This window comes from Athene noctua, chromosome 1 (assembly GCF_965140245.1).
Source record: "Athene noctua chromosome 1, bAthNoc1.hap1.1, whole genome shotgun sequence".
NCBI lineage: Eukaryota > Metazoa > Chordata > Aves > Strigiformes > Strigidae > Athene > Athene noctua.
In genome coordinates, this window is record NC_134037.1 from 243,703,751 (window position 1) to 243,715,747 (window position 11,997).

At 44.4% G+C, this 11,997-nt stretch overlaps 1 protein-coding gene across 2 annotated transcripts; it reads left to right on the forward strand.

The window, feature by feature from the left end:
• The first annotated feature begins 249 nt into the window (after nt 1-249).
• AMER2 (APC membrane recruitment protein 2) lies at nt 250-10,914 on the forward strand. 2 transcript variants are annotated; one of them, XM_074915323.1, is made up of 2 exons: nt 250-1,317; nt 1,492-10,914. In XM_074915323.1, exons 1-2 carry the CDS (start codon nt 498-500, stop codon nt 2,361-2,363), a joined length of 1,692 nt encoding a protein of 563 aa, XP_074771424.1. In that variant the 5' UTR covers nt 250-497; the 3' UTR covers nt 2,364-10,914. The 2 variants fall into 2 exon arrangements, with proteins under 2 accessions (XP_074771424.1, XP_074771433.1); XM_074915332.1 differs by having other exon boundaries at nt 302-1,137.
• Nucleotides 10,915-11,997: the final 1,083 nt, after the last annotated feature.

Below are 11,997 nucleotides of genomic sequence, written 5' to 3' on the forward strand. Positions count from 1 at the left end.
CCGGCTTTGCGCGGGAGAGGGCGAGCAGAGGTGCTGCGAGGCGGCGGCGGGGCCCGGGCCGGGCGGCAAACGGGCTCGCAGCGCGGGCTCGCCCGCGGCCACCACCGAGCGGCCCCGCGGAGCCGCTCGGCGGGGCGGCCTCGCCCTCGCCCCCCCAGCGCGGGGTCCTCCCCGGCGGGCAGGGCCCGGCGCGGCCGCAGGAGGAGGGGGTTAAGTTATGTAAGGCCTTTGGGGAGGGGTGGAGGCAGGGGCGCTGCCGGCGGAGCTGCGGCGGCTCAGGTTGATTCAGAGTGGGCGACGGCGGCCTGGCGCAGGCCCGCGGCGGAGGAAAAGCGGCTTATCCTCCCCCCCTCCGCCCCCCTCCGGGTTGCCATGGAGACGGACGGGCGGCGGCGGCGGCGGCGGCGGGGCTGTCAGTGAGGGATCGCACCGGGCACCGGGGCGGCGGCGGAGGGGAGGCCGCGGCGGCGGCAGCGGCGGCGGCGGCAGCGGCAGACATGGACTCGCACTGCGACTGTGCCGAGCCTCCGGCCGCCGAGCAGCCGTCGGGGAGGATTAACAAAACCGCCTTCAAACTGTTCAAGAGGAGGAAATCCGGGGGCACCATGCCGAGCATCTTCGGGGTGAGGAGCAAAGGCGGGGAGGGGAAGGGCGCCAGCAAAGCGGGGATGGTGCGGAGCCGGACGCACGACGGCTTGGCCGACGCCGTGCTGGAGAGCAGCAAGAAGGAGGAACCGGGCGGCGGCGACCCGCAGAGCAAGGAGGCGCAGGGCCGGCCGGCCGGCAGCCTCGGCGTCTCCCCCGGCAGCTCGGTGGCCAAGTCGCACAGCTTCTTCTCCCTGCTGAGGAAGAACGGCAGGGCGGAGAACGGCAGGGCGGAGAGCGCGGAGCAGCGGGCTGGCGGCAGACAAAAGAAGGGTCTGAAAGGGATCTTCAGCAGCATGCGGTGGCACAAAAAGGACAAAAACGGCAAGGGGGAGAGGGGAGAAGCCTCGGAGATCCAGGCCGGTCTTATTATGCCGGGGTCCTTGACTGCCAGCCTGGAGTGCATCAAAGAGGAGACGCCGAAACCTTTGTCTGAAACTCCGAGCAGCGCAGCAGCCAGCGCAGGGCTGGAACCGCCGCGGGAGAAGCGCGGCGGCGAGGCGCTCGCCTCGCCCGAGGAGCCCGAAGCGGGCGGCGGGGAGCCGCGGGCCAGCAGCCCCCCGCCCCGGGAGGACCCCGCCGCGGCTGGACGGCGACCCGAGGAGCTCTGCCGCCAGCGACCGGAGCCGGGCGCCGCAGAGCTTGGGACTGCGAAGGATGCGGCCATAACAGGTGACATTCCAATAACGACTATCCCCCCTCTTGAACCTCACTGTGATAGCGGCCAAGAGACGGCAGCCGCCCCTGACCCTTCCTCTGTTGATCCACCCTCAGAGCAATCGATTGATCGTATTTGTTTGATGTTTGCTGACGTGACTTCACTGAAAAGCTTTGACTCTCTTACAGGCTGCGGAGATATTATTGCGGACCATGAGGAGGATGTGGGCGGCGGGAGTGGCGGCTGCGAGAAGAGCACCCCCGGGGCCGGCAAGCTGGGTGCCTCCAAGAAGCATCCCACCATGGTGGCCTACCAGGGAGGTGGGGAGGAGATGGCCAGCCCGGACCAGGTGGATGACACCTACCTTCAGGAGTTCTGGGATATGCTGTCGCAGACAGAAGAGACCCAGACAGAAGGAGGAGGTGGAGGAGGGACAAAGAAGCCCGAGGGATTGAAGGAGAACCGAGGTACCGAGGGGGCCCAGAACAAGGTGGTGGTGAAACGTGGTGGTCTCCACCAGATCCCCATTCACCTCAACCACAAAGAGGAGCAGAAGGGCAGGGAGAAGGAGCAGCACGAAGGCATCCCAAACAGCGATGAGGGCTATTGGGATTCCACCACCCCTGGTCCTGAGGAAGATAGTTCCACAAGCATCCAGAAGGAGACCATTCCCAGGGACAGCTACAGCGGGGATGCTCTCTATGACCTCTACGCAGAGCCGGATGAGAACCCACCAGCGGGGCCTGCGGATGAAGAGGTCACCTTCGTGCCACGCGCCAAGCCCGTGTCTCCAATAACGACCACATGCTCACTGAGAACGCCCTCAAGCTCAGTGAAGGACTCCAAGATACCCATCAGCATTAAACACCTTTCGTCGCATGCCAGTCATGCAGCAGACGCCAGTAACAGTCATCACATCGCACACCATCACCTGGCCAAAAGCGAGATGCACAGAACAAAAATCCCTGTCTCTAAAGTACTGGTACGCCGGGTCAGTAACAGGGGCTTAGCAGGGACAACACTGAAAGCTGCCGCGTACCAGGACAGTGCCAAAAAGTAGTTGAGTAAGAGGTGGAGACAAACGGCAAGGTCAATGTGTAAAAGTCTGCGTAGGAGACCAATGAATTAGTTTTGCATCACCTGAAGAAAGGCACCTAAAAGGCTTACGTCACTGTACTCCATGGGCCTGCACTTCTGAATCCCTTCTTACTAGACTGTATGGCTGAATATAAAAAGTTGACTTGTTTTAGAGCACTTTTTTTTTACATTTGTATAGTTTTTCTGCAGCACTAAACACTGGGGAGGTTCATTTTTACATGCCTTTTTGGAAGCAGAACTTGGATTATGAACCTAAATGACCATCCTTCCTCATGCAAAGCAGTGCCATGAGTTCTACAAGGGAACAGAGTTACAAAAGGAGCAACACGAGAGGTTCTCCAATACACTTCTCTTTAAATCATTTCTGGGGGAGGAGTGGAGGGTGGGTGCCTGGCTCCAAAAATGGTGTTTGCTCTACAAGATGTTGGAAAAAATGCCAAGCAAAAAAACAACCAACCTAACAGGTATTTTACCTGCTGTAGGAACAAGAGCACTGCTCAGCAGCAGACTTGATTGACTTGTGTTCAGTAGCTAACTAAGGAGTTAGGTGGACTTGTCTAACAGGAAAACATATTTTTGTTTGTCTGTCTGTCTGGTTGGTTTTGATCTGGTCTAATGTAAATGGGTAAAGGAGACACCTGAAGTAGGTTCAGATGTTTACATCAATACTTGTCCAATAACACATACAATCAGGTTCAGGGAAACATTTTACTAAATGCCAATATATACACACCGTTCACATTTATACAGTAACTTGCTTGCCATGTGTAAATATATACATATTTTAGCAGATTTCCTCAATGCTACAGATTTTTTATAAAAAAAAAGAAAATCACCCGTCTGTATTATCTAGAGTTTAAGCAAGAGTTAGTTTTTATAGGTAGATAATTTTACAGTTCTAAAATAATAGAACTTTGTGTAAGTACCTTAAATTAGAGCAAAACTCTGTTTTGTATGGGCTCATTCATCCCCAGATAAGTAAGTCTGAAGTGCTGATTTTATTCCAGTGGCGCATTCTGTGGGTCAGGCTGAGGTTCTGACAGCATTGCCACTGCAATCCTCTATTTTCAGGGGTTTAGACAAAGTTGCTCTGGGCTTAAACCTTACAGAGAAGGAACCCAGGAGAGAAACGTGTTTTTTAATTATTATTTTTTAAAATATATAAAATTAGTTTTTGACTATTTAAAAAAAGGTTGGGTTCTCATTGCTTTTTATTTTCATTCTTAATAACGTCAGAATAAATTTACTTTTAAGAGAGAAAAAGAAATATGGTAAGTTAGTGGTACATAAAATGGTCTGATGAGCTTGGATCTTATGAGAAATGTATTAATGGCCAGAACATTTTTCAATAGTGGCTACTGTACATGGGCATTGACAACATTTCAAAGAAATTTAATAGGGTTTTAATGTGCCTGAGGACATATTTTTATGATACACTGAAAAAGCTCAAAAAATTACTGAAGTCTAAAGGTAAATGTTATGTATTTACAAAATATTTTGATATGAGTATTTAATCATCAGACCACAGTTAATATAAAATATATGCTCCAGTGTATCTGAAAAATAATATACATTTTAAAAATATACATGTCTATATTATGCAGAGAATCCAAATTCACGTCATTGAAGCTAATGGGTCTGATCATACATAGCAGTTGGTTTTATTGTCTCTTAAATTGAAAGAAAAAAAGGAAAATAAATATACAGAATATACATTTGAAGGATATTAAGGTTATAGATAAACCATAAAAATCCAGGAAATACCATAATAAGAGTTGTATATATGTATATGTGTGGTTCACTGGGGAAATGACATTATAGTCTCAAAGGTAAAATTGGCATCTAGTTCTGAAATTACTGCAGGATTTAATAGCAAACTGCAATGCCCCAGTGAACAGGGACAAAGTGTTAGTTTTCCTGATCAGTCCCTGTTATGGTTTGAGTAAGAACCTTAATACACTTCAAAGAAGATTATTTTATATGTTTTCTTTCTAACGTGTATGTGTGTGGTTTTCTACATGCCTACTCACAGAGACGTGTTGTACATATGCATGTGTAGTCGGAACACACCTCCTCCTAGGGTACGTGCACCTGGGCAAGGGCACACACCCATGCACACTTGTGCTCAAATGTGAACACAGCCATGCATGCGTGCTCCCACGCACAGGCTGAGGGGATGTGCTGTAGGTCTGTCTACAAACACGATGTCAGTGATTTCCTTTGCCTGAGAAAGGGATTTGCATTTGGCCTGACTCCGCCTGTACATTTTAGAAAGTTAAAGCTGATATACCCTCAAAAGGATGAACGTACAGAACATGGAATATTATCCTGGTCCTCGGCCCTAAACCTAACATTCCTTTTTCTGTTCTTTTGTTTTTGTTTGACTGTAAGGGACACATCTTTCCTTGCATGACAACTCTGCAGAAAAATCATAAATACCTATTTTGTTGTAAGGACAAATTGGGCAGAGAGATTCTATAGGGTACTGGAAGTTGAGAGGGAGGGAGGATGTGGTGAGCTTGGGGTAGTACCATAAAAACTGGAAGCACTGAGTACAGGTAGTAGGAGTGGTGCATCTTTAAAACTGCTAGAAGATACTAGCTACCATCTCTACAGGATTTGTGTGCGGCAAATTATTCATCATATGCATTTTGTTTGCATTGTGGCATGTCTGTATTGAGAAACCAATAGAGTGACACTAGACTAGCTCCCTCTCACGTAATGACTAACACGAATCATCATTAAAATGCTTTGGCTTCCCTTCATTTTTCTCTCTCTCCTTTGTTTTGTGCCCGGTTTTTCCTCCATCCCCTGCATGCTGTCGGGTGGCTTCCTCCTCGGTGCTAGTCCCCGGTGCGGAGCAGGAAGCCCTGGGCTGGCAGCCGGGCATGGGGTGGGAGGGTGGCGGTACTGCCAGCTGAGGCCAGGTGCTCCCCAGGTGCCCTCTCAAGCTTTCTATCGCATGCCCAGTGTAAGTACATTTTGCAAATCTCTTGGCGGTTCATTTGGCTGCTTGCTGTGTACATATTTTAAGGACAATCATATCCTTAAAAGGAAAATGGGAAAGTATCTTGTAGTGGGGCGTCAGTATTTTGAATCATTGCGACATACTGACGTTGATTCAGGGTAATGGTTGAGTGAGAGTAAAAATACAATTTAATGGTCAAATTAACTTTGTATTTATAGAACTCACTTTTGTCTTTAAGCCATCTATGTTTTTTATGTCAAAAGGTAATAGAAAATTTAATATTTACTAAGGCTTTCAATTTTCATGGAAATATATTTGTATAACTCCACACAATGCTTAAAACAATCTTTGGAAGGAGGTTCAAAGGCTTTCTTTAGACCTATATTTAATTCCTGAAAGATCCCTATAAAATACTGTGAGATGCCTAAGAACAAACAGTTAATGGCTTTGCTGGATTTAAAGGCTGAGATGTAAAGAGGTAATAGTCCTAAGGCATTCTGTGGTGGTTTGCATTCTTATTTATGTTACCCTGTTCAAGCATATATTTTCCTTGGTTTTGTTAGGTATCAAGGTAGAAATGGTGTTCTAAGTCCCAAAGATAACATTCCCAATGCTGTCATCATTTAAATTTTCTTAGAGAATACTTTTCTTCATATGTTTCAGTTGTTATTTTGTAGTCTGAATGATGCTTTGTAATTATCAGCTTATATGTCATTCATAAAGGATTTTATAGATCAGGACTTGGCATTTAGTTATATGTACTCTTTGCACTTTCAGGTCACTGTTGGTAAATTTTGTATGTTCTTAGGATATTTCTAGATATTGCATAGTATTTTATAGCTATCTACAGTGATTTCAGTGGTATACATTCCTGTCCTATATATCAGCACAAAATGTTTCCTTTCAGTAGCATGAAATGTGGACTTCTTTTGTCATGATAGGAGTTAAGTTTCCTATACTATATATGTGGCCTGCAACAGACTGAAAGGGTCTTATTTTCCCTGTGGTGTGTATGCATTTTGCTTTTGCCAGTAATAGGACTCAAACACGCATAGCAGATTTCAGAAGAAATTCCATGACTAGAATAAGAAAAATCTATGTTCAGTCTTATTCCATCAATCACCAGCATTTTCTTCATCCACTGTGAATATCCTCAATGCCATTCAGGGTAGTAGAGGACTGAATTTTTAAAATTACATGCATAGATGTACACTATGAAAATTAATTCACTGATTATTTTTTAATGTATCTTACTAAATTATTTATCTAAGCTAAGCGAATATTGCACCAAAGTCTTCAAAACGTCTGATACAGATGGCATTTTCAGTAAGATGCTGTAAGTGCAGATGAGCCAAATTAACAGGCTTTGCTTAGCAAAGCAAAACCTTGTTTCTTAAATTTGTAGTACTGACTGAGCTTGCAGATCAAAGGGAGCCATTGATTCTGCTACATAGCCATGCTCGGAGGTTTTATTTTCCATGCTGTAATGGACTACTTTCAGAAAAGGCTTTTCAGCAAGATAATGGTATGAAAGAGACAGTTCACAGTAACAATAGCCACTTACAAGGCAGATGGTTATCTAACAGCCACAATGGGGGACTCTAAGCAAGGTGGCCTGAAAATGTATTTTCATAGTTACTGATATGAAAGGCTGAGGCTTCTGTCTTGGAAAAACAAATTGACACCGACTCAAAGATGCTGCAGGAATGAGTCTGGAGAGAGTTTACACATGACAGCTTCTGCAGGGTTTGGTTGTTGGTTTTATTTGTTTGTTTTGTTGGGTTTTTGTGTTGTTTTTTTTTTTTTAATTTTGGCTTCTTTTTTTTCCTTTTGTTATGTTTCTGTTTTCATTATGATGACATAACCCCATGTGTCTGAGCCGAATTGCACAGCAACTGACTCTCTGAGATTCAGTGCTGAGAATGCACTGCCAGTTGTCTTCAGTGGCTGGGGATGGGTTCCTGCTGAACATCCATTCCTCCCTTGCATCGAGGGAGGGGAAGGATGGGGTGATGTGATTCCCTTGTCATGAGTCCAGGTGTTATTTACTGTGAGGAGAAGGTATCTGAATCTGTCTTGCTGTTTGTGTTCAGGGGACAGTTTATTTTTAATTTGACTCACAGGAATTTTTTAGCTTATCATTAGCTCGCATCTTGTCTTCCTTGTGAGCATCTCAGCTAGGAATGGTCAGCATTGATTTGGTGTTTCCTAGGTCCATTTCATGTAGAGAGAAATGGAAGAATTTGTCATATGCAAAGGAATAAGAGCTATAACCATTCAAGCCATGTTCTGGGGGCCTTTATTCCTGCAAAAGCAGTTGGTTAAAGCTCTTCTTGTCTTAGAGGGCTTCTTCATGCAAAACAGTGAGTACTATTGCCTGGGATTCCCTTTTTTTTCTATGTCTCTCATTCCCTCTCAGCCATGCTGCAGTTGCTTGGGAGACTGAGATTTTTGATCTAGCCTTCCAACACTACAAAAGAGAAGCTGCTGCCAGTGTCTTCTTCAGGAGGTCTTTGCTCCTAATTCTTGGTGCTGGAAAAATTAATTCACCTTCAGAACAAGCAGAAAGATATTTAAAATGGAGATCTCTGCTGTGTGATCTCATACACGTGGGTGAAGATGTTGAGTGATATTTTGCATAGAGTGAAATACATCCCTCCACTTTTCCTGTTGTGGACAGTTTAGCGAATCTAGCAGGGAAGCATGTCACTCTTGTAGGAAAGCCCAGAAGCTGTAATGGAGACTATGCCCAGAATTTCTTTATCTTTGGTAAGAACTACTTTTCTTTTTCCTTTCTGTACATAATTAAATAAATAGAACCAAAGCTGTGGTGGAGAGAGGAAAAGGTTATGCAGTTCACAGGGCAAGGAGTTTAAACTGCTAGGCTGAAAGGCGTCTTGTAGCAATGGCTAAAAGAAGAAGATCGCTTTGCCTACTTCAGCATCACATCCAAGCAATGCTCTGCTGTAGAAGCTAATCCAGCTATGGCCACAAAGTTAGAAAACTGTCATTTGCCAACATGACAATCTCTTTCCAAGGTCCAGCTCCCCGGTGGCAAAGCTTCCACTGACTCCAGTTAAGAACCAGTGAAGGTCCTTAATCTTAAGGAAATATGAAGTGTTTCTTAAATAAGTCTTCCTTTTTTTTTTTTTTTCTTTTTAAAGATAAACATTATTCAGGTGATTGTGCAGTCTTTTATATTACTGTAGTAGTATTTTCATTGATCTGAATGCAAAACATGTCTTTCCATTGTTTTTCCATCTTAACAAGCAGCAACTCCCGCATGGAACTCCAGTGCTCAGCGTGTTTAAATTACAGCTAACACAATCACTGCCTTCCTTAATTTAACTTGTGACAGCAAAAACAGGACCAGATCCTTTCCAGAGTGCTAAAACCCTTGCTTATTGTGTTGTTCATGTTTTTTGATACGGTAACTAATGGTGTCTCCCTTTAATTATTACACAGCCATGTTTTAAATCTGTTTTTAGGGAGAATGGTATGTAGGGACTGAATGGTAAGATCTTTAACATGTTTTTATTATTTTGGATGATGTTGCATCAAAACAGTTGCTATTTCAGTATCAGGTTGTTTCCATGGGCTTTTTATGCAGATGCATTGGAAGCTTTGAACATAATGTGCTCATAAAAGAAAATTTGCTGCATCTGCTTTGAATTACGCCTGACCTTAAAATGTAAAAGCTACACATCTGGTGATGTTTCTTGGTTAATGGCAGCAAAGGGGAAGATCTGTCCCAACTCACCTGCACCCTGTGGACTGGGGGAGCAAGGCACTGTCACAGGCAGAATTTTCTGCTTGACACTGCCGTGTGGTCCCAGCAGAGGGGTGCGGGGTGTCACCACGTGGAGGTGTCTGCCAGATTGGACAGCAGCAGGAAAAGCCAGGGTGGTGGTGATGTGCTGGGGTGGGAGGGTTGATAGGGTGGCTAGGAGGTGCGATGAAAGCAAGGGATGGACCCCTGGTTCTTGTGGGAAACAGAGAGTTAAGCTATAAAATCTGGCGTATAAAGTCTGGCTCCTTTTTTTTTTTTTTTTTTTCTTGCATTGATGCTCGGATTGCTGATTACACTGCGTTAGGGGCCAGACTCTCTTAGAGTCTGGGCGTGCTGAAGCCAGTGCTCCTCCCGGTGGACTACAGTGTGACAGCTCTCATCAACACCTGAGAAGTGCTCAGTACCTTCGTTTCTGAGGGAAGTTTTAGCACAGGGACTTCCACAAATCCCCCGTAGTCCAGCACCGACCCATGGCATCTCGCTGCTCTTCCATTGTCACTTTGCCAGAGGAATGTGAAGACCCAAGCCTTTGGCAGGGTGGTGAGCACTGGCTGCACCCTTGCAGCCCAAGGGGGAGAGGGGAGGGAGTGTAAGACACTGTGCAGCAGCACCACCAAGTCCTAGGTAGAGTGCAAGTAATTTTCTGCAGCACAAGGGAGCAAGACTAAAGCTGTTGCCTTTGTGTAAAATTAAAGCAAACCCTCTGCCGTGGGACAGATTGCAACAGCTGAACAAGATCTCAGTCCACCAGTATTCCCTCTGAAATCAGTAAATCTATTAGCAGTGTCAGTTGTTATTGGGTGAAGATCCCATAATTTGGCCACATCTGAATTTAGCTTGCTATGTTTGTGAGCAGTCAGTCTCAGAAAAACTCTGGTGTTGAGGCTTGTGGCCCTGTTGAAATGGGGGATGAGGTATGAACGTGGTTGGTGGAAAATAGAGATTCAGTAAGTCCAGAAAACACATCATGGCTTCAGTTTTTTATCACAGCTCAACTCTAATTAAATATCATGTTGTGTCTGAGGAAAATGTAGCAGGGACTGCTCCACACTGCATCTGAAAACTGATGCTCTTGGGGTTTCCTATGTGCTGAAAGGGACAAATGTGTCCTGTTACAAATCACTTAACCTGTTTCTGTAAGACGTGTTATAGCTGACAGATCACTGTTAATTACAATTTTCCCTTGTATTTTTGTGTCAGCCACCTCCAGTAAGGTAGCATATGACCTCTTCAAGATAATGAGTGAGTAAAGCCAGAATTCCCCACTCTTCTTAGCTAAGTGGTTTACTAATAATCTGGCGAGTCTATGTGCACCAACTTTTTCTTACTGAAAGCTCACAACACTGCGGGGGGGTGTTTTTATAACAGACTGTTAGACACACTCTGCTCCTTTCCACCTCTACAAACTTTGATGAGTATGTGTCTCTTCAAATCACTGTATTCTTAACGTATTTACAACCTAACTGATAAGCAATAGATGTCTTTCTTCCCTGGCAGTTCACAAGGATATACTAATCAGTGTTTATTATATTTTTAATTCTGTAAATATTTATTTTGGTACTCTGTGTATTTATTGGCACTGATTCTGGTGTTTGCTTGTGTCATTGTAAATGTTGATGGTTTCAATAGTCTTGCTTCTAATGAATGTAAGGAACTCAGACTAACTGCACTTTTCTTCCATTCAAAAATCTTACAGTGAAAAATATTCCCACTGTCATATTATGTGTTATAATGAATACAGTTAATAAAATCAGTTGTCACTTTTCATTGATGATCATGAAGGTTACTTTTTGATGTTCGAGCTAGAGATAGAGCCTATCTATTCAGTGCAGTGGAAAATACTAGGCTTTTGAAAGAAGACATTAGGGAATTATGTCCTCAAAATAGCATAAAAGAGAATACTTGGGCATGTGTGCACTTTAATTTTTATGTAGAAATGCCTTTAGCAATTTTGATAATAACATCATAGAATAACTAGACTAAATTTGCTACTTAGGGGAGGGGTTCATTTTTTTTCTCCCCTTTAAACCACTTAGACAATGGAAATGGACCAAGTTCCATTCTGTTTTTCAAATCAGCTTTGCTTCCTGATTCTTATGGTCAGGAAGACAGCAGGGAAGCTGGTTTCTTGGCACAAATTGACTTTGGAGTTGCAGTTTGGTGAAACAGCTAGAAAACGCAGTCTGCTGTAAGCTACATTTCCCACCTTTAAAACAGGGACTTGACTGCTATGACTATGAAGTGACATTTATTAGAACCTCTGTTTTACAATTTTCTCTAAATTTCTTGCATTTAGAAGATGAATGAAGCATTTACATCAGTCTAGTTTTAATCCTTAAGTTTATTTACTTCCCTTAGCTAAGTAGCACTGCCTTGCTAAGGGTTCTCCCATGTTACTGCTTGTTCATGGAAGATACTGAACCAGCCAGAATATCAACTGGAATAAATTCTGCTCAAAAGTTTTCAATGAAAAACAAAGCAAAAGGTATGAAAAGCTCATTATGCAAATAAGGAGCAGGACATGGTGACACAGTATAAATTGATCCGATGTTCACAAAAGCATAACTCCTCTTTTCAATAGCTGGAATGAGGCTGAAGAAGTGTTTTCCCAGTGATTTAATGCACGAGCAGTTTTACATTTCAGGCCTTCTCAGCCTATGTCTCCTATTGCATGTTCATGTCTTTTATCCTATGCATCTGGAAGCAGAAGGGTTGTAGTTTAAATTATTCCCTGCTGCAGAAGATTGCCTAGTGATTACCTTGCTTGTGTCCAAGTATAGCTACTGGGATTTTGGGGGGCAAGGGGGTTGCAATGAAGTGCAAGGCAGAAGTACAGCA